General features: G+C 38.3%; 1 protein-coding gene across 1 annotated transcript; it reads right to left on the bottom strand.

Annotated features, from left to right (window-relative positions):
- Positions 1 to 2,436: 2,436 nt before the first annotated feature.
- CMC2 (C-X9-C motif containing 2) lies at positions 2,437 to 22,975 on the bottom strand. The gene is made up of 4 exons (XM_045533292.1): positions 22,821 to 22,975; positions 17,552 to 17,664; positions 5,019 to 5,090; positions 2,437 to 2,808 (listed from the first exon to the last, which is right to left on the bottom strand). The coding sequence occupies exons 2-4, from the start codon at positions 17,630 to 17,632 to the stop codon at positions 2,722 to 2,724; spliced, it is 240 nt and encodes a 79-aa protein (XP_045389248.1). The 5' UTR covers positions 17,633 to 17,664; positions 22,821 to 22,975; the 3' UTR covers positions 2,437 to 2,721.
- Positions 22,976 to 23,073: the final 98 nt, after the last annotated feature.

The raw sequence follows: 23,073 nt of genomic DNA, 5'->3' as shown, positions 1-23,073 counted from the left end.
TTTGAGAGCGAATCTAGTTATTAAACATTCACCAAGATATCACTGGTTATGGGTGACCATGTTAGTGTCTGAGATTTTGGTCCTCAAAGAGCAGAAACAGAGCTTGTGCTCTTAATTCTTTATAGAAGAAACAGCATTGCATCCTGCACAACTAAGTAGTTACTGCTCTCTAAAAGGAATACTTTACATTTTCCATAATGCTTCAGGTGTTCAGGTTCTTATCTGTTTTCAAAGTAAAATAAATTGAGGTCAGCATGGGCTCTGAACCTCATCAACATCACTCCATAAACTAATCCCTCCTTTTCTGGCATATTCAACATACACCCATTTCCAAGTGCCACCCACCTTTTTCTTTTGACTTTGTAAGAAGACCCTCTTGAGCTACACCATCCTTCCCTACAGAGACAAGCATTTTCAAATGTGCAAACGCCCTCCAGCTCCACTTCAGCTTCCACTCCCTCCTCACTCAGATGGCTCGAAGGTGACAGATGACAGAGGAACCACCTCAGCCCTGACTGTGATCCAATGACACTTCCTCCTCCGAAACCAACCGCCTTGGCAATCTATGGCACCATCCTCTATAGTCTACCTTCTGTTTGTGTGTCTGCTCCTTCTCCTACATGCGGGGCTCGGCCTCCTGTCCCTGAATTTAAACACACAGAAGACCTACCCAACTGTCAACTGTAGATACTTCTGGGGAGTCAAGGGATACTGGGGTATGAAGGATGATACTAACCTTTTACTCTATAAAACTTGTAAAGTTGTTTGAATATCCCATAAAAATGTACTCATATAATATAACACTTACCTAATTTCTTAAAAATTAAGTCAACTCCAAAGTTTCATTCTGCTCTATAAAACAACTCTCAGTCAACTGTCGACACTGGCCTACAGGGCTTTACTACCATCTGCATGCTGACAGCTCCCAATTCTGCTCTAGTCCAGGCAATGCTAATGAGCTCCAGACCTGAACACCCAGCGCACCCCATAAGCCATCTCCACCTGGACCTCCCCCCAATACCGCACCTCTCCGGTGCTCCAGCGCTGTCGAGGAAGGGTGCCATCAGAGTGCAGGCGCAAAGTGAACGCCCAAGACACCCTAGACTCTTCCTTAAATCCTTTACCCAGTCAGTCACACCGATCTTCTGCCCAAAGCCAGTCATTCCTCTTGATCCCCAAAGCCACATCTTTAATTCAGGCCCTCAACTCTAACTTAAGTTAGGACAAAACTCTAATTGGTCTCCCTGGGTGTAATCTTCCTTCCCTTCCAATTAATCCCCCAAACTATACCAGAAAAATCTTACTAAAATACAAATTGAAATATAGCACCCCGCCAACTAACCCCTCTCCCCAAATCCCTAATCACTGTATTAAAATCTGTAACTGGCCACCACAGCATTGAAGATATTATTCCCACAGATTTCAAAGCTGTTTGTGATCTTCCACTACCAGCTCCCATATTCCAGTCATGCTAAATGGCTTAAAGTTCCCTAGAATGTATCCCATTTACACTCGTTTGTCAAAGGTCACTAAGGACTGGGCATGGATACCCTTTCTATGTTTTCCATGTCACTTGCCTAATCATGGCAATTCATGATTAGAGTTGACTAATAATCAACTTGTCAGTTTACTACAAGATTCTAATGGCCAAATGTCTGTACCTGAGTGTACTGCCTGACACTCAGGGAACTAAAATATTCATACAATCTGTCTTGTGAGGGACCTCAGAATTAATTCTGGGTCTTTCCCCACCCCTTCATTGACTGTGTTATCCTCTGTAATTGCCTTGCTAAGTGTAAATGTCCAGCTTCTTGAACACCTTCTGTGATGGGGAAATCCACTTACTAAATGCTGACACCAACAAGGCCTCATGCTGGACATCACACACAGAATTCCACTGGAAGGAGCTCACAGCTCAGTCTGTTCCTTGACACCTACCTGACACAAAGACCCAACTCCTGCTGTGGTTGTAGCTGCAAGTTGCTGACTTGCAGATTGTCACAGGCCTCAGTAACACCTGGCAGAAGGAACACTGGCGAGATGACTGCTAGAATTGAGCATGGGAAGAGGAGCCCTGTACGCAGCAGAGGGGAGACACTGGCTCAAGGTTAATGCCCAGGAGTTAACTGGCACTTAGGGTGGGCACATTCAACCACATGGGGAAGCAAAGTCTGCTAAAACTTAAATCCCAACCAGATGCAATTTTATCAATATTAAATATTTAATCTTTTAGAAAATCATTCCTTAAAAACAGTAACATTAGAACATTTTCATATAGTTAATTAATACTCCTGGGATTTCCCCAGAAATCTTTTTTGCCCTAGTGTATGTCTTCAATGTCTAAGCTTTAGAATCATCACATTGTCAAAAAGGGAAGCCAAAAGGCACCATTTTGCCCTAATTCCAAAAGAGTCTAAGAGAAAAGGGAAAAAAATATTTAAATAAATTATTTTATTGAGGGAGATAAGTTACTTAAATGTTAACTGGTTGTAAACAAAGGGAAGAAACATGGTAGAAGTCAGGTTTGCTGGCAGAGGAGGGATGGTACTAAAGGCTCTTCCCAACAGATATTCAGAATCCAGGGTTTTCATATTTCTCCATAGTCCAGTTTCTCATGGGTCACTTTCCATTCAAAGGATTCTAGAGACCAAATAAGACAGGATTCTTTCAGCTATCAACCAAGAATCTTCTCTTAGCCAAGGCATCCAATGGAAATATAATTTATTTTTCAGATTCCTCTGGAGGATTAACAAGTCTCTTTCGCATCGCTTCACCAAGCTCCCTGCTCTTGGTCCTCTTTTCCATGTACTGGAAAATAAAAGGAAGAAGGGGGAGAGAAGAAATAGCAGATTATGTCACCATTTATAGTTAAATAGTTAGAAATATTGGCAAAATAAAAACGTTTTTACTGACAAAATTCTTGTTTATCTTTTATGTCACTGACTCTGAGATCTGAAACAGTGACCTTTGAGGACATCTAGTATAATTTCATTCAATACAGTATAGCACCTACATCCTAATAGGACCCAAAATATTTGCTGAATCAATTTCCTCCCAAAATATGAATTCAGTAAGTATTTAAGATGGATGAGTTCTGTCCCTGTTCTTAGGGGCTCATAGTGCAGTAAGTCCTCTAACTTCTGCTGAGCACTTCTACTTAAGAGGGGCTCGCTACCTTGACAGGTAACCTGTTTAACTGTTGGACAGTTCTACTTGTTCCAAAGTTTTTTATGTTGAACCAAAAAGTGTTTCCCTGTAAACTCTCCTACTGCCTTCTATTTCTTCTTGCCTGCTATAATTTTCAAACATCCAATTACAGATAACCACTCATTACCTCTTTTTCAGGCTGAACACTGCTGGTTTCTACAACTGTTCCACAGAACATGGCTTCTGTCTTCTAATATCTTACCTACAAAATGACTTTTATTTCAAATAGCACTTTAACATTCATGGCCTGATTTAAAAAATAAATCACAACCACAATTGAATACAGTGCTCCAGACATGGTGATAGACATGGACTCGAGTGGGCCTAGATCTTATGACTTTGTCACATTATATTGCTATAGAAATTATCGAAAGAGTAACTAACTGGCTCTTAGCAACCATGTCATCCTATCACCTCATATGGAAACATACAGTCAACTGATCTTCCCAGGACATTTTCATTATAAACAGTCATCAAAGCTGATTCTCCCCAAATCCTGTCTCTATAATCAGTTGCATCTACATACAGTTTTCAACTAAGAGATATTCGGCCTAGTTTTCTGGTCTAGCCAGCAGGTTACAACTAACAAGAAACACAGAGCCTAGCATGTAAAAAGCACTTAGATTTTCTCAAATGGTTACCTTTAAAGCAGAGAAACTGGACTATTAAGTGTTTCTATATGTATATATTCATATGCTTATAACATATATACCAATACAAATATATTTTAAAGGTAAATGAATATTTTTCCCCTCAACAGAGGGGCAGAACAGTAAAAGTAAATCCAAATTGAAAAACCTGAGTATATGTGAACAGTTGAACATCAAAATCCTTTAGGAGGCACAGATATGGAAAGACAGGCCACAGAAATGAATGATTAGTGACAGAGAGCTAACCAGGGAACATGGCTAGAACCCCTTCCAGCACCCCTGAGAGAAAGCAGTGTGGAGATGTGTGACTGAGTTACTTCACTCTCCAGATCCAATAACGTCACATATACGTTGGGCTAGACAATCTTAAAGAAGTTTTCTAGGTCAAAGGCTTTGACTAAAAGACTCTTCACATAGCTTCTGGAATGGTAGTTTTCAAACTTTTTTTCCTTCCTCATCAAAAGGCTATTGCAAATTACAGACCAAGTACCAGGTCCCTTCAAAGTCATTCCTTTTACATGTCATATGTTAAGTTTCCTCATAAAATTACTGGGGGGACAAAAACAAAAACACTACTGTAGAACATGGAGTGTCTGGAAAACGACAATGCACTTTGTACTTTGGTCATTTGCCCAAGTCGAACCAGGTCTAAAACCAGGTTCAGGATATGACAGTCTTCCCAGACAAGATAAATCAGATCCCCATGGCTTGTACAAAGCCTAACTACAAACAAATTCAAAATGTTAAAGCTGGAAAGAGCCTAAGTCTAGCCTCCTCAATTTATATATGGAAATTGAGGCCCATAGAGTTTCAGTTACCTGCTAATCAGCAAATAGCTGATTGACATAAGTCTTTCTGCTGACCAGAGATTCAGTTTCCCAAACCTTAAAATTCATCCAGATGATTTATAGTGATTATAATAAGGAAGCTGTTTTCATCATCTGTGTGCATGGCAAAAAAAAAAAGAGAGAGAGAGAAATGTTCTAAAACTGTATCCAGAAGAGGCTTTCGTTTCTCCTCTTGGTTTTAGAAGGGAGAGCATACATGTGAATTTTCTGTGATACTAAAATCTGGAGAAAAATTCAGTAATGGCAAAAATACGTAATATTCAAAAATGTTCTGTTCTGTTCAACCATTTCCATCCTTTGACAATATTCTTACCTCTTTGTTCAAGCATTTTCTCATCTTCCGATCAAGATCGTTGCAATGACCAAAAAATTTCAGAATGTTGTGCTAGAAGGAAGAAAGGGAGTAAAATATTTCATCCCATAATATATGCCACGGTTTCTGGCATGTAAAATTTAAATACTCATAAAGAAATGAGTTTACACTGTCGCTTTGTTAATGAGCTAGTAACAGCTGAATCACATGTATAAAATACAGTTGACCCTTGAACAACACGAATTTGAACTCTTTAGTCCACTGATACATGGGTTTTTTCCTACAAATATATTGGAAAATTTTTTGAAGATTTGCAACATGAAAAAACTTGCTGATGAACCACATAGCCTAGAAATTTTAAAAAATATATTAATAAGAAAAAGTTAGGTATGGCATGAATGCATAAAATATATGTGATACTAGTCTATTTTATCATTTACTACTATGAAATATACATGAATCTGTTGTAAAAAGTTAAAATTTATCAAAACTAACACACACACTTACAGACCATATATGGCACCATTAGAAGTCAAGAGCAATGTAAACAAACATAAAGATGCTGTATTCAATCATAATTGCATAAAATTAACTATAGTACCTACTGTACTACTGCAATAATTTCATAGCTACCTCCTGTTGCTATTGCAGTGAGCTCAAGAGTTGTGAGTATCCACTTAAAATGCTACGTGATGCCAATCATCTTGTGAGCAGTTCATGTTTAGTGTAAACCTTGAGTAACACCATGAGACCCATACAAAGTGCCACTAGTGATGCTGGAAGTGATCCCAAGAAGCAGAGAAAAGCCATGACATTACGAGAAAAAGCTGAATTGTTTGATATGTACTGTAGATTGAGGCCTGCAGCTACAGCTGCCTGCCATTTCAGACAGATGATTCACTTTATATATGGATCACATAAACTTACAGTATTGATAAACACAGTACAGTACCGTAAATGTATTTTTCTTCCTTATGATTTTTACTCTAGCTTACTTTATTGTAAGAATACATTATATAATACATATACATACAAAATATGTTAATACTCTGTTTATGCTATTGGTAAGGCTTCCCGTCAACAGTAGGCTTTTAATAGTTAAGTTTTGGGGGAGTCAAAAGTTATACATGGACTTTTGACTGTACAGGGGGATTAGCTTCCCTTACCCTCAAGTTGTTCAAGGGTCAACTGTATACAAATAAACAGGCTTATCCTGGTCCTTCTTACAAAGGGAGGAATAAATGTTCTACAAGTAGCAACAAAGATAAAAAAAAAAAAAGACCTTTTCCTTGATAAAAGGGAAGCCTGCTAACACACCAGAACCTCACAAAGACAATGTAAAAGTTTTATCACCTAATAACCCTTTCTTTAAGGGGCACATGAAAATCACAGCACAATCTCTTCTCTAACACAGGAAGTGGTGTCAAGCTGCAGTGTGGCCACGTTGACATGAGTAACTTACTTCTCTAGCAAACACCCTGTCCCATAAAAGAGCCATTCAGTAAACACTTGGTACCAGAGCCATTTTCTCATTTGCCTCCATTCAAAATGTCACCAAAATACATCAAATACATGGCACTGTATTAGATGCCCTATACAGGCCATATAAATAAGCCACTAATTTACAATATAGGAAATTTATGTCTGAAGTTCAAAGTCTGTTTTGCTTGAAAAACAAAACAAAAATATCCTAGTTGTTTCAAGTCCTATACCTATTATCATGGCAAAAAGTATGAATACTCTCAAGCAGGTTAAGATGAAGCCTGAAGTTAAGAACCCGAATTTTAGTAGGGCCATAATTAGTGTGTTTGCACTTCATGATTTTCAAGGGTGGGTGAGACAGTGTGGTGATCTGCTATAATGACATGCCATAAATGCTGAACTTACAGTTGTAATGAAAAGCACATCTTTTCCTTTTCTTTCTAATTAAGGCTTTCATAGAAACCAGACAACACATAATTAGTAAGCTATGTCTCATGCTGCTTCCTTTTTTCCTGTTTCACCACCACTTTAAATGTACTTTTCAAGTCCAGACTGAATAAGTGGTCAGTTTTTCTGGAAAGCATTTAAGATAGACTAGAATCTCCCATTTGTTACCTAACAACCTTTTCTGGATAAATATTTCCTGTGGGTTTTTTCTAAACTACTTCCTTGACAACAAATAAACAGGGACAACACATTTTCACCCCTTCTATCTAGTCAAGCAGAAATAACAGAGAAGACTAGACTTTCCAAGCGTAAGACAGTATTTCACAGCTTAGTTTAAATTTATTCATATCATTCCATATACATACATCTTCATTTTAAAAATCAATGACAAAAACTAGTTTATGTTTCTTCACCTCAACATTATTAACTAAGCCCAAATGAGAATTATACTCTTGTGACATTATGTGCAAAATATTACACCCAAATGCCCCAGTGAAATTGGGGTACAAGAAATGCCTACAGACTGCAATTCTTTCCTACATACACAGTGAAAGTCTCCAGTGCCTGATGTCTATTTCTTGAGAACCGAACCAACTAAGTAATTGAATAAGTGAAGCAATCAATAGCTATCTGAGAACCTTTTACATGGAGAGCAAGGTTCCAGTCCCTAGGGATACAGCAGTGAACAAGGTGGCTCTGGGCCCTACTCTCACAGCACACAGTCAGAGGGAAGGAGACAAATAATGTGACTGCCATAAAGCAGTGGTTTTCAAAGTGTAGTCCAGGGACACCCAGGAGCTCCTAAAACCTTTTCAGGGGATGCACAAGGTCAAAACTATTTCCCTATTAATACAAAGACCTTATTTATTTTGTTCACTTTTATCCTCTTACAAGGGTAAGATGGAGTCTTCTAGAGGCTATACGACAGATTGAATATAAAAGCAGATATGAGAATCCAGCTATATTCTCATATATTTTCAGACATAAAAGTGCAAGAACTGTCACGAAGTAGGAAATGTATTATGTATGATGCTACTGAAGTACAGAGTGACTGTACCAAGAGAATCTAGGCCAGGTTAGAAGAAAAGGGAGAGGAAATGACCAATTAAGAAGAAAACCTGCAGGATGTAAAACCTAGTTTTGCAAACAGTAAGCAGAGATAGTGAGAAATACTCTAAGTTAAGCAAAGGAAAAATCAAGTATAAAGGCTTACAATAGAAAAATAATATTCTCCAGTATAACTGCAAATAAGGGCATGCAGGAGTGAGGGACAGGGAGTTGTGGGAGAGAGGTGAAGCCTGAGAGCTACCTAGGGACTAGTTTCATGAAGGCCTTGAAACACAAGGCAGAAATTTAGATTTTATCCTATAGGTAAAGGGAGCTATTTAAGGGGAACAAGAACTAAATTTATTTTTTTATTTTTATTTTTTTTTTGAGACAGAGTCTTGCTGTGTTGCCCGGGCTAGAGTGAGTGCCGTGGCATCAGCCTAGCTCACAGCAACCTCAAACTCCTGGGCTTAAGCGATCCTACTGCCTCAGCCTCCCGAGTAGCTGGGACTACAGGCATGAGCCACCATGCCCGGCTAATTTTTTCTATATATATATTTTAGTTGGCCAGATAATTTCTTTCTATTTTTAGTAGAGACGGGGTCTCGCTCTTGTTGAGGCTGGTCTCGAACTCCTGACCTCGAGCGATCCACCTGCCTCGGCCTCCCAGAGTGCTAGGATTACAGGCGTGAGCCACCACGCCCGGCCTAAATTTATTTTTGAAAGATCACTCTAGATGCAGTATGGAAAGTGGATCTGGACAAAGAAGAGGACAAAACGGTCAGGAGACCAGACAGAAGTCATTTACAGGTGGTCCCAATAACACTGGCACGGACTACGTTGGTGGCACTGGCAAATGAGAACAATGAGTCCGGAGATACTTGGCAGAGAGAACGGGCACCACTTGGTGACTGTTCACATGTAAGGCAGACAGAGGAATTAAAGACAACACTGGTTTCTGGCTTGGACAAGTAAATGTCATTCAATAAGACAGAAAGAAGAGGTTTTAAAAAAAGATGAGATGAACTGAGTTTATTTGTGGAATCATTAAGTCTACCATGTAGTTGAGAGAAACAGACCTGAAACTCAGAAGAAACAGACACCAGAGATAAAGATTTGAGAGTTACTGAAAACATGGGAGTGAATGAACGTTTCCAGGAAGAGGCAGCCTGAAAAACAGGCATAGGGTAGAGGAGAGTCTGGTGAAGAGACCAAGTGGCCAAAGAAACATAAGGGAAACCAGGGAAGAGAAAAGTACAGTGAAGCCCGCGGAAGAGTGTTTTGAGAAGGAAGCAAATGCCGCCTGGGAGAAGAGTGAGGTAGCTACCAAAAACACCCACCGAATGTGGCAACAGTGCAGTTATTATCAACTTTAGCAGTTTTTGGATCCTAAGAGAGGGTAGAAACAAAACTGAAAAGAGGAGAAAGCAATATTCTTTCAACAGTTTGCTCTGAAAGGGAAGCTAATACAGGAAACCAGAAGGCTGAGAGTATCAGAAGGGATTTTATATATTCATTTGCTCAGGATGGAAAAGATGTGGGCATTTTAAAACGCTAATAGGAAGAAGACAAAAAGAGGAAAAATATCAAGATAAAAAAATGCTGGATAAACCCAACTGTCAATGACTTTATCTCTGGGTAGAGGAATAAAAGGCAATTTTTGTTTGCTTTACACTTTCCTAGATTTTTTACACTATCTACAATGACATGGATTATTTACTTATTACTTTTATAAATCAGAAAAAAAAATACATAAGGACTTCCAAGTAGCTTTGAGGAAAACAGCTATTCTAAATTCTGTATTTTACCTGTAGACAGAAAGAGTATCTGCCTCTTGATGACAAATGTAGGCAAAATAGGCCAGTAGATCAGAAGCAGCCCCTAGATACTGACAGCCATAGGCAAAAACCACAGAGCTATAAAACATGGAAAGAATGACAAAAGCACAGCAAGTTAGGGCTACATGGAGATAAAACAGTCATGTACTTCAAGAGGGTTAGAGAGCACCGCTGCATGCGAGCACAGAAAGGGCACGCAGAATGATGGACTAAACAACAAAAAGATCATAATGTAGAATAACACAAATTCAAGGCCAGAAGACACCTTAGGTAATTTAATGCATTCATTTTATCGATTAAACACAGTAATGCTGCGTCCTTCTCAATGTATCACATCAAGAGACACATGGCAATTTGTCCCATTACTGGTGATGTTAACTTTGATCACCTAGGTAAGGAGTGATCTGCCAAGTTTCTCCACTGTAAAGTTATTAGTTTTGCCTCTATAATTATTATGTGCAGATACTTTGAGACCATATAACTATCCTGTTATTCCTCAAACTTTTCACCCATTAGTATCAGGACCTATTAATGATTTTTGACTAAATCAATTTTTACTACAATGGTTACCATACAGTGATTTTCTAATTCTAGCATTCCTTTTATATTTTATTAGCTGGCATTCTACCGTAACGAAAACTTTTCCTTTTCATCCATATATTTATATGAGTTTGGACTCATAGATTCTTATTTAACTGATTATGTTATTTTCATTATTTGATGCTCTGTCCCATTTTTGGCCAGTGGGAGCTCAAGCTGGCCCCTGTCCTTTTGACAGTCCCCATCATTCTTCTATGTCTTACTTCCTGGTATGAGACACTTCAGGTTGTTGTTCTTGCCCAGCCCTAGCCCTAGAAGTAGCCATTTCTCCAAGGATCCCTGTTCCTGTTTCCTGGAGAATGGTAGTTAGAAACCAAAATCTGGGCACTAGCTATGCTTGTTGCTACAGGAAAAGATATATTTTTTTCTGTAAAAAAAAAAAATATACATACATACACACACATATACATACATACATATATATATTCTTCACCTAATATATATTAAAAGACATGAGTTCACACTGACATCTCCAATTCCAATCTAACACCACAGAATTCATCCTAGCCTTTCCTCTTCCATATTTATAGCAGTAAGAAACCTGTTTCTTCTTATCTAAAATATTTTACTTATTTGCTCAACCCTAGAATACACAGAAGCCAGTTTCAGATTGCTGATCCATGCCATTGCAAAACCCAAACTCTACTAACCACAGCTCTTTTTGTCTTTAGCCTATGTTCAAATTATTAGGGTTAGTTCATTTTTACCTTTAGTGTAATTGGATGGCTCATTTGAAATAAAGTTAGGTTCATTTGGTTTTGCTTGTATTCTATTTCTGAGTTTTCTTCCCATCCTTGCTTTCTGAGCATGTGAAACATTAACGAGGCTCAAAAAGCAAGAACTATACAAAAATATAATTGAAAAAGTGTCACTCCTTCATTCTTTCTACCCTGCTCCTACTCATCCCAGAAGGTAATGAATGAATCTCATTAGTTTCAGGTTATTTTATTTATTTTTTTTTTTTTGCACAAATGATGAGATACTCTTCCTGCTTTTTTACACAAACTCTAGGGTACTAAAAACATTCTTGCACTTTGATTTTTTCACTAAATATATCCTAGAAGTTATTACATGTCAGTTCATAGAAATTTTCCTTTCTGTTTTTTAAACAGCCATACATAGGAGCCAATTGAAAGACTCCCCAGTGGCCAAAGCTGGAACAATTTGAGCAAAAAATAAAGTATAATAGATTATAACCCAAATTATAAAATGAATATACATGACCCCATACTAATATGAGTAAATAAATGGGAGAAAAGAGACAAGTCTCCAGAACAGAATTCCAAAAAAAATTACATAGATATTCCACCCTCTAGGAAAAACAGCATAACGCCCCAGTCCTTAAGTGACTTCCTTCCAAAGAGTTATGAAAAGGAAGGGAAAGAATAACTTTAAAGAAACCTGACAAATACTACTTTAGCCAGGTAATCAAGGTCAATATCAACAGTGATAAACTATGTTGTAGTATGTAGCCTTGATATGATATGATGAAAATGACCCTTTACCTCTGTGGTCTCCCTCCCAAAGACATATTCTACCAGTCTAACTATGAGAAAAGCATACGACAAATTCAAAAAGAGAGGTATTCTACAAAATACCTGACCATTATTCCTCAAAACTGTCAAGGTCATCAAAAGCAAAGCATAAGGCCTGTAATCTCAGCACTTTGGGAGACCACGCCAGGAGGACTGCTTGAAGCCAGGAGTTTGAAACCAGCCTGGGCAACATAGTGAGACTCCCATCTCTACAAAAAAAAATAAAAATAAAAAATTAGCTGGGCATGCTAGCACATGCCTGTAGTTCTTTCTAGCTACTCAAGAGGTTGAGGCAGAAGGATCCCTGAAGCCAGGAATTTGAGGTTACAGTAAGCTATAACTGTGCCACTGCATCCCAGCCTGGGAGATCAAGACTGTGTCAAAAAAATAAAAAAATAAAAATAAACAGGGAAAGAAATTGTCACAGCCAAGAGGTGCCTAAATAGCCATGATACCTAAGAGTAATGTGTATCCTGGATGGAATCCTGTAACACAGAAAAGACAGTAAGTAAACACCTAACATGAATAAATCTGAATAAAGCATGGACTTTAATTAATGATCATATATCAATATTGGTTTATTAATTGTACATTGTTATTAACATCTTACACTGGGAAGTTTATTAATTATACCAGTGTAAGATGTTAGTAACAGGGCACACTAGGTGTGGGGTATATGGGAACTCTGTGTACTATTAATACATTCACAATGTATCTATAAAGCTAAAACTGTCCTTAAAAATGATGTCTATTTAAAAATAAAAATTAAAAAACAGCTGTACAGTATTCCATCCTGTGGATGTCAACCACTGTATGTTGGGAAAGGTTGTTCCCAACATTTTGCAATTTCAAACAATGCTGAAATTAATAACTTTGTACATATTTTCATACTGTTCAAGTTATGCTTTTTTTAAATTTTATTTTTTTATTATTATTTCAGCATATTGTGGGGGTACAAAAGTTTAGGTTACGTATGTTGCCCTTGTCCCCCCCTCAGTCAGAGCATCAAACGTGTCCATCCCCTAGACAGTGCACAATCGCACTCATTATGTATGTGTACACCCATCCCCTCCCCCACCCACATCTGCCCAACACCCGATTAATGTTATTCCTGAATGTGCTCTTAGGTGATGATCAGTGAAACCAATTTGATGGTGAGTACATGCGGTGCTTATTCTTGGGATATGAAGTTATACTTTTAAGATAAACTCCTAGAAATGGGAATGATGGGTCCAAACTTAAATACACTGCAGTTTTGCTAGACACTGTCAAACTCTTCTCTATAAAAGCTCTACCAATTTGCAATCCCATTAAAAATCAAAGAAGAGTAACCTTCTCCCACCACCTCCCCAACAGAATATACTATCATACTGTTTAAATTTGCCTCCCTGAGGATAAGGAATGGTATCTCAGCATATTTAATTTGTGTTTCTCTAACTACTAAGTGGGCTGAACTTCTTTACATACATTAAAGGTCATCTTTTCTCTTTTTGTAAATTGTTCATGCTTTTGCTCATTTTTGTCTTTGATATTTGGCCTCTTCTTCCCCTCAATTTTTAAGAGTCCTGCATTTATAGTATCAGGACTATTATCTCATTACCTGTGTCATATGTTACCAATAATGTCTCCAGTTTAAAAATTGGCCTTTTGACTGTGCATTTTTTGTACTGCAAATAATGCAAATTTATCAATCTTTGATATTATTGCCTCTGGAATTTAGAGTCCTCGTTAAGCAGTCTTTCCCTACACTTAGGTTATAAAGGCATTTACCCATGTTTTCTTAGTAACTGTATTACTTCATTTTTGGCATTTAGATGTCTGATCCATTAGAAGTTGATTCATATGTTAAGTATTTTAACTTTCTCCAAATGGCTCTATTAATTGTCCCTGTGCCATTTATTTAAAAATCCAACTATAAAACTTCTGTTTCTGTCCATGAAGGAATAACTGGTAAAAACTAGCCCTCCCAACTAGAAAACTGGATAAAATACATGCAACATTGGGAAAACAGACTGTGCAGGACTGTGATACCTGAGAAAGAAACAAAACAATGTAAACCCTACATTCACCTAGCTTTCTACCTAGGGGCAATTTCCAAACCATGTAGCAGGGAAAGAGAACTCAAGAAGAGAATGGTGGTCTCACTGAGCTGAGGCAGCTGGAATGTGAGGTAGAGATACACAGAAAAAAAAAAACAAAACAAAACTCCAGAAATCTACATGGGGTTCCCTTGAGTCACTGAGCATTCATTCATCTGTACATGTGTTGGAAAAAAGTTCACAAGGCCACAGTAACTACAAAGAACAACTACAGCAACCGTAAGCTGGAAAATGCAGAGAGCTACACAGGGATGGCAGTCAATGAAGTTCTTATGGGCCAAAGTAGAGAGCTCACTGAACACTCAAGTCCATCAACAGAGAATCATGAAAAATCATGCTTTAGTAGTGGGCTAAACTAACCCCAGAGTAAATGCTACTCCAGACATGCCCTAAAAATACTTAAAAACATGCCTAAAGAAAAGGATCAAACATTTCCTGCCAACAGAAAAGATAAAATCCAAGTGGTCAATAATATTCAGCCTCTTATGAAAACTAGTAAACATATTTTTTGTAGAAATTGACAAGCTGATTCTAAAATTAATATGGAAATGAAAAGAACCTAAAATAGCCAAAACAACTTTGAAAAAGGACAGAGTTGGAGGATTTACATGATTTGATTTCGAGACTTACTGCAAGGCGACAGTAATCAAGACAGTGTGGTACTAGTGCTAAGAATAGAAATATAAATCAGCGGAACAGATTAGAAAGCCCAGAAATAGACCCACTCACATACAGTTAATTGATTTTTGACAAAGGGATCATGTAAATCAGTGGGAAAAGAATAGTTTCTTCAACAAATGGTGTTGAAACAACTGGATATCCACAGGCAAAGGTATACCTCATACCACACACAAAAATTAACTTGAAATAAATCATAGACCTAAATGCAAATGCTTAAACTAGAAAACTCTAGAAGAAAACACAAGGGAATATACAAAGACCCTTAGGACACAGGAAAAAAATGGTTATAAAAGAAAAAAAATGAATTAAACAGACACCATGGTATGATCCTATCCCAGCTACTCGGGAGGCTGAGGCAAGAAGATCTCTTGAGCCCGGGAGTTTGAGGTGGCAGTGAGCTATAATGACACCACTGTACTCTACCCAGGGTAATAGAACAAGACTCTGTCTCAGGAAAAAAAAAACAAATAAATAAATAAGACTTGATCAAATATACACAAGCTGCTCTTTGAAACACATTCTTAAGAAAATAAAAAAGAATGCCACAGACCAAAAAAAATATTCATAATACACCTATCAGACAAAAAATTTGTATGCCAAATGATAAAAAGAATGCTTATAACTCAACTATAAGACAAACAACCCAATTTTTAAATAGGGGCAAAAGATTCTATGTGAATGGCTAATAAGCACATGAAAAGATGCTCAAAATCAATAGCCACCAGGGAAATACAATTAAAAACCAAAATGAGATACTGCTACATACCCATAAAACGGCTGAAGTTAAAAAGATTAACAATATCAAGTGCTGGTGAGTATAGGGAGCTGGTAGGAATAATGCAGAATGGAAAACAGTTTGGCAGCTTCTTATAAAGTTAAACATATTCTTACCACATGACCTAGTAATCCCATTCCTAGGTATTTATTTACCCAAGAGAAATAAAAAGATGTCCAAACAAAGACCTGTACATGAATGTTCATAGCAGCTTTATTCAAAATAGCACAACTGCAAACAACCTAAATGTCCTTCAATAGGCAGATAAACTGTGGCATGTCCATATAATGACATACCATTCAGAAGTAAAAATGAATGAACTAAGGACACACACAACAGCATGCATGAAGCTCAAAAACCTATGTGAAGCAAAACACAAGAATATGCAACGTAGAGTACATTTATAACAAATTCTAGAATAGCAAAACTAATCTATACCAACAAAAAGTAGTTCAGTGGTTACCTGGGCCAGAGGTGAGGGTTGAGGACTCAATGCAAAGGAGCACAGGGACCTCTTTGATAGAAATGTTTTAGATCTTCAATGTGATGGTGGCTGTATGGGTATTTATATTTGTCAAAACTCATCAAACTGTACACTTAAAATAGATGCATTTTATTACACATAAATTATACTTCAAAAAGGTTAATTTTTTGAAAAGTCCATCTTTGGTGCCAATGATTTGAGATGTCACCTTTATTATATGAAATCCTTTTGAAAAGGGAAAAAAAACAATGTTTAATTTGATTCCAATTTAAAGTAGTCATGGACCAAAAGCCAATATCCAAAAATAAACATGTAACAAAGATTACTTAAAATCAAGGATTGAAAAACTCTGGCCCTTAACCTAACTTAGTAAATAAATATGAAGAGATAATATCCTTTTTATGCCTAGCATTATGAAACACACAACACACTTCTAAGGGCTGTAATGGGCAAAATGCTCAATGACAGACTGAAACATTATTCCACAAGTCCCTCTCTCTCCACTGTGCCTCTGTCGGTAGACCCTCTCCTTTACTGTCTCTGCCTGTAACAAATAATATACAGAATTGAAATATTGTGCATTAAATCAATACAAATCAGTTCCTGTTCCTTAAAAAGTAAACATTTATATTTTTACTCTAAAAAAATCTACAAGTTACATTTTACTAGTCTGGCTCATTTTTCAGTTGAGTCAGTAAGTCAATGTGTGAAAACTCCCAATTCTTGAGTTAATGTATGGTGAAAATAGATAGCCTGAAGTATATTGTCATTGATAACATTCCTTGAACCGGTAAAAATATCTGACTTCACATGTTATTAGTATTACTTACCACCTTACTTTTGGTCTCTAAATTTTACTCACTTAAGTGACACTATTATTATAATTTGATATATCTAGAGTTTATGAATATCTTGAGAAAAATAACTAATACATCATGCAAAATTACCAAAAAACCACAAATGCTTCTCATAACAAATATGTCATGCATCAAATATATGGAAAAAAGCTAAATATTCAACAGTTATAAAAATATCAGCTTGATTTAATGCATTCCAAATATGGGCTATTTTTCTATTTGGGTTTCAACCACGGAATTTTACTTCCATTCTACTAAAAATTAAGTAAATACATCAGATTAGGCCAATTATAAATCAAATCTAGTTAATATCTAACCACATAAAATGTTTCCATTACCATTAAACACAGAATGGTAGCCATCAAAAAGCAAATGATCATGGAATAATTTCACTATGATCAGAAGAGTCAGAGGTGAATATAATTGTTCTAGTTTAAAAACATGGATTCCAACTATCACATACCATTTCAGAAATTCCCTAACAAACTACCATCCTTAATTTTTACTAATCATAAAAGGAGATGTTTCTGAAATATCACCCACATCAATTGCTAATCTTTACTAAGTTTAGACCCATTACTAAAACAGCATGATTCCCTTCCACTAATGGAGATACAGTAACATTTTACATCACGGTGTTATACCTAAGTTTCATTTTGGCTTTATAGTCATTTTTCTGAACTCTTACATTTTTGTGACATTCCTTAAGCAAGTTAATCAAGATGTTGCATTCTTCAGTGTGCAAGTGTGGAGATAAGTCAGGATGCATCTTTGGAAGGTGATGGATCACGGCAGTGCAACCTGTGGATACAAGAGTGTCTTGAATATACATGATTATATTTGTTAATGCCATTTAAAAGCATTTTCTATAAGAACCCTCAGTGACCTGTATCAGAAAAGAATGTTAACCATTAACCAGCTGTGTGTTGGCTGGGCACAGTGGCTCACACCTGTAATCCTAGCACTCTGGGAGGCCGAGGTGGGAGGATAGCTTGAGGTCAGGAGTTAGAGAGCAGCCTGAGCAAGAGTGAGACCCCGTCTCTACTAAAAATAGAAAGAAATTATCTAGCCAACTAAAATATATAAATATATATATATATATATATATATATATATATATACACATATATACACACAAAAAAGTAGCCGGGCATGGTGGCACATGCCTGTAGTCCCAGCTACTCGGGGGGGCTGAGGCAGTAGGATCGCTTAAGCCCAGGAGTTTGAGGTTGCTGTGAGCTAGGCTGACGCCATGGCACTCACTCTAGCCCGGGCAACAAAGCAAGACTCTGTCTCAAAAAAAAAAAAAGACAAATAAAATTGATAAAATTTTAAAAAATAAAATAAATAAAAAAAAAAAAATCACACACACACACACAAAAACATACCACAGCTCAAGATCACAAATCAGGTTGTTACACCCAGCTAAGTAGTTATTTGAAACGGAAAATGAAAATGCAGCCAAGTTCAAGTTTTCTTTGCCTGCCACTGACAAGGTCCTTTCAATGACACAAATTTTTTGTCTGAGAAAAATAAAATTTCATACAGTTCGGCAATTTAAGTCATCTGATATTATACCAATATTATACAACTACATTTATGTGTAGTATTAGCTCTCTGGTTTCTGCCTTGATTCCCTTTTTTTTCTTTTTTCAGACAGGGTCTTGCTCTGTTGCCCAGACTAGAGTGCCATGGTGTCATTACAGCTCACTGAACACTCCAACTCCTGGGCTCAAGTAATCCTCCTGCCTCACTGCCTGCCCCCCCCCCCCCCCCCCCCCCCCGCCAACCCAGTAGCTGGGACTACAGGTGCGCACCACCAAGCTTTGCTAATTTTTCTATTTATATAGACAGGATCTCACTCTTGCTCAAGCTGGTCTGAAACTCCTGGCCTCAAGCGATCCTCCCACCTCTGCCTCCCAGAGTGCTAGGATTACAGGCGTGAGCCACCGTGCCCTTGATTACTTTTTCAGAAAGAAAATGTACCTGGTTTAGACACCTAGAAAATGTTAACGTTTTATTTTGTAAATGTATTTGACAAAATATTTGCATATTTCTGTCAATCAGCAGTCAAATTCATGCCTTTATAGTCAGAAACAAGCTTATGATATACTGAAATGACTTCTTTAATTGGCAAAGTAAATACTTGAGAAGACAGTTGGCTGCTGAGATAATACATACATGCACATTGTAAATAAGCACAAGTACATACAATGACATACATTTTCCTCTCTCCATAACAAAAGTTTACTTCAAATATGTATGCTAGCATAGACCCAGCTAGGATACTAGTAAGACATCTTCCCTTCTACTTATTTAATTTTATTTTTAATTGACAAATAATAATTGTATATATTTATGAGGCTCTTCTACTCTTATCCAAGATGAGTATGTCGAACAATAAAATGGTTTAGTTTTCTTTTCCTATTCTTCTTGGTAAGAAGCTACTCCTTAGCTTAAAGCTCTAAATGCTTACTTTATCCCTTACCTAACATATTCCTTGCGTCCCCAATCATTCCCCTCTCTCCTCCACCATATCTTTTGAGCTAGATAGCCTCTTCCTCCCCTTTCCCTATCCATCCTTCACCTATACTCCCTTCCATCCATGCTGTGTCACCTGGCTTTGCCTAAAAGTTGGCGCATACACAGATGTACTGCTATATTCTTGAGTGTAATATAAAACCACGACTATAAAACAATGGCATTTTTCTGTCAGAACACATTTAAGTAAGTGCTGATAACTTCCAGTAGCCACCTTTAAAAGCCTATTCTAATAACACTAATATAAGTCAAAGTATTTTTTATGAACCAAAGAAAAGCTAAATATATAATACATTCCATATTCTTACTTTTAAAATTCCTTCAAAGCCATAAGGAGACTTCAACATTACTGGTTTAGAAAATAATTTTTTGAACTCTTACCAAGAGCTACGCATTAGTGGTATAATCCAACAACCTTATGAAGTGAGTACCCTTTCCAATTCAGTTGAACCATAAGAAACTGTCTTTTTGTAGGTCAAAATTGGCATCACTCACATCTTCACAGACAAACTAAGCCCCAGGTTACACAGTAGTAAGTGGCAGAGTTACTACCCAACGTAATCTCTAACCATGACAGATTTTTCCCATGTTCACAATGGGAAAGACATGCCTTGGCAGCAGTTTGTGAATGAAATAAATTCAGATGGAAAAATTATTTCCCAAAAAGACTCTGGCTACAAGGCCTAAGTTCCAAAGAAGTCAATATACTATTATCCTGTATTATTGGAAATAGAGGGTCTGTCTAGATTAAAAGAACAGCATTGTACATGTCACTGGTCAGCTATTCACAAGTTATGTCACTTCAGTTACTAATCTAAGACCTAAGTCTCTTCTTCTTTAAAGTGGAATTAACTCTTGACCTCTATCTTGGTGTTGGCATAGGTTTAATATGACATATGTGGGAGTATACGAAAGAGTAAATAGTGAGTGTGACATATGTAAAGTATTATTTGTAGATCTGAAATTCTCAGTCATATGCTAGGAACGGCTAAACTGAATTTACTCTGTGATGTGTCTGAGGACAGGACTGGAAATCAAAGGGCGGAAATTGCAAAGGCAGATGTTTATCGTCTTGGATGTCCAACAATGAAACAGGTTGTTGGGTGAAGCTCTGAGTTCTCTGCAGTTGTAACTTGTCCAAAAGAGATTGGCTACATCAATTAAAGATGTCACAGAGTATATTCTTACATTGCATTCTTAACTTCTCAAATCTAGTTCACAATTTAATTATTTTAAGCTATTCCCTGAAATAAAATGCACATGCAAAGGATAAATACTTGGTGGTACTAAGAATAAGGAAAATAATTTCAAAAGGGCAGTCCCAAGGTAATTATGAACATTAGCAGCACCACGGAAACAAAGTGAAAGGAACATAAGACCTCCTGCATGGGTGCTTCCATTAGGAGCGGGACGAAGAGGGATAAATTCCATCAAACTGCTATTATTTAGTTAAATACAAGACTTCAGTCCCACCTTTACACAGACATTTAGAAAACATGGAAAAGGTACACTTGTCGCAAGTACACCACCTCTCTCCCCGTGCCAGCCGCACTCACTTCCTCAAGTATGCACACAATGATACCAAAACAATCCACTGAAACTCTTTAAAATTTTCAACTGTGAAAATGTGATGTTTTGATTTCTGGTTAACAGGCCCCTAACAAAGAAATTTTAACTTTTCCTTGGGGCTTGGCTGGGAGAGTAGAAGGAGTAGGGTACTATCACTGAAGATATAAAAATTATAGTCTTATTTCATTCATTCCTTCACCTTAGTCTACATACTCAGAGGTAAAATTTCCCTAATGAGTATTCTATGATAGACAGCAGATTTCAACCACCAGGTGGCACAATTTTAGAAAATAAATAAATCAAGAGCAAGCAATATACTAACTCTAGCCAAAAGAAAATGGGTAAGCATTCTAATAACACACTCCAGCAGATCTATAATCACGGGAGAGAACCTTATATTTTAATGCCACTTGGTTTTTCTTTAGACAGATTTTGCTATTGTGTGCCTGCACAGGAAGAAATTTACACTACAGTTATAATTTCTAATGCTGTTTTAAAATATGCAAAAAAAAAGGCTGGAAGAGTCTGTTGTTCAGTCTGAAGAACCCGCTCTACGGGGGAAAAAAAAAACCTGTAAACTAATACTTTATGCTTTCTAACACATATTTCCAAAGGGCTACATTTCAGAAAGCTCTGGTATTATTTAAATCAGTATTTTCCAACTTTTCAAACTATGAACCATGTCACAGCAGAGGTAGTAGACACACCAGGAGACTGCCTACGCCACCCACTTCTTATCGCCCCACAAAGTGACCAAATCTAAACAGTTGCTGCTGATTAAGTGTTCTCAAGGAACCCGCGCACGTTGTTGCTTTCCTTGAACAAACATTTATGAGTACTTACAAGGTACTTAGCACTCTGCCAAGTCATGTCAATTTCAAAGAAAAACAAAAATCGGTCCATATACCTCAAAGAATGCACAGGCTAGTGAATGAGTATTCTTGTAAATACACATAGTAAATACCCAATAAACGCTTGCTGAATGCTGAATTCATGATTACCAGAGACTGAGAATTAGTTCAGATCTCAACACAGTAAAAAAAGGATGGAAAGAGGCCCATTTTAAATCAACTAAAGAAGTGCAAACGTTTGTATGTGTAAGAGACACAAAAGGCATCACGCAGAATTCCTTTGCCATTGCAAACTTCTGTGCATTTAAAGTTTTAAATGAAGATTCCCAAAACTTTGACTTATTTACGACTCTACATAAAACACCTGTTGTGAAAACACAAGCACGATAGTGTTTAAGCCCAAGAAAAGAGATGTGAATGTCCACTTTCCTTGAAAAGTGCTCTAACGGAGATCTTAGAGGGCTCTCACATCCCCGGACGGATGAGACAACTTTCACCGCCGCTGAGACGCGCGGTAACAGAGCCCCACTCTCTGCGCGCAGGTTCGCAACTCCCGGGTAAACAGTAACGACAGTACACTTCACCGAGCGCTCAGCAACTCAAACACTGGGTTAAAGGTTATGCCCATTTTACAAGCAACGAAGCCAAGGCTCAGAGAGCGGAAGAGCCGCCCAAGGTCACCAGGCTAGAGAGTGGCGGGCGGATTCCAACAGCGAGTGACACCCGAAGCCTGCTCTTCACCACCACAGTGTTCCCACCAAACGCCAGAGGGACGACCTCGGGATGCACCTCCAGCCGCCCCGGCGAACTCCCTGGCGCAGCGGCCCGATGGGACCAGCGGGAGCGAGGACGCGGGGCCGGCTTTTCCCGGTCCCGACCTCCGAGGGCCGGCGGGCAGCCCGGGCAGGACGTGGTGCCGCGGGACGCGCGCCCCCAGGGGACCAGACGAGGGACACGGGATCGCTCCTCATAACAGCCCAGACTCCCGAGACTCACCCGACTCGCGGCCACCCCGGGAGGGCCGAAGCGGTCCAGCGACGGACACTCCTGCGCCGAGAGCCGCTTGCCTGCGAGGCCAGAGCCCCCTAGCTGCGCCGGCGGCTGGCGCCCCGGCGCCCTCCACAGCCGACGCAGCACACCCGCCGCCCGCCGCCGAGGCGCATGCGCCACCCGGCCCGGACGGGCCCACTTCCGTGCACTACTTGGGGGAGAGAGCGAGCGCGCTGAGGCACCGCGGGCCTAAACAACC

The sequence above is a fragment of the Lemur catta genome, chromosome 20 (assembly GCF_020740605.2).
Source record: "Lemur catta isolate mLemCat1 chromosome 20, mLemCat1.pri, whole genome shotgun sequence".
NCBI lineage: Eukaryota > Metazoa > Chordata > Mammalia > Primates > Lemuridae > Lemur > Lemur catta.
Note: the sequence above shows the minus strand (reverse complement) of the source record. Positions and strands in the feature narration are given on the sequence as shown.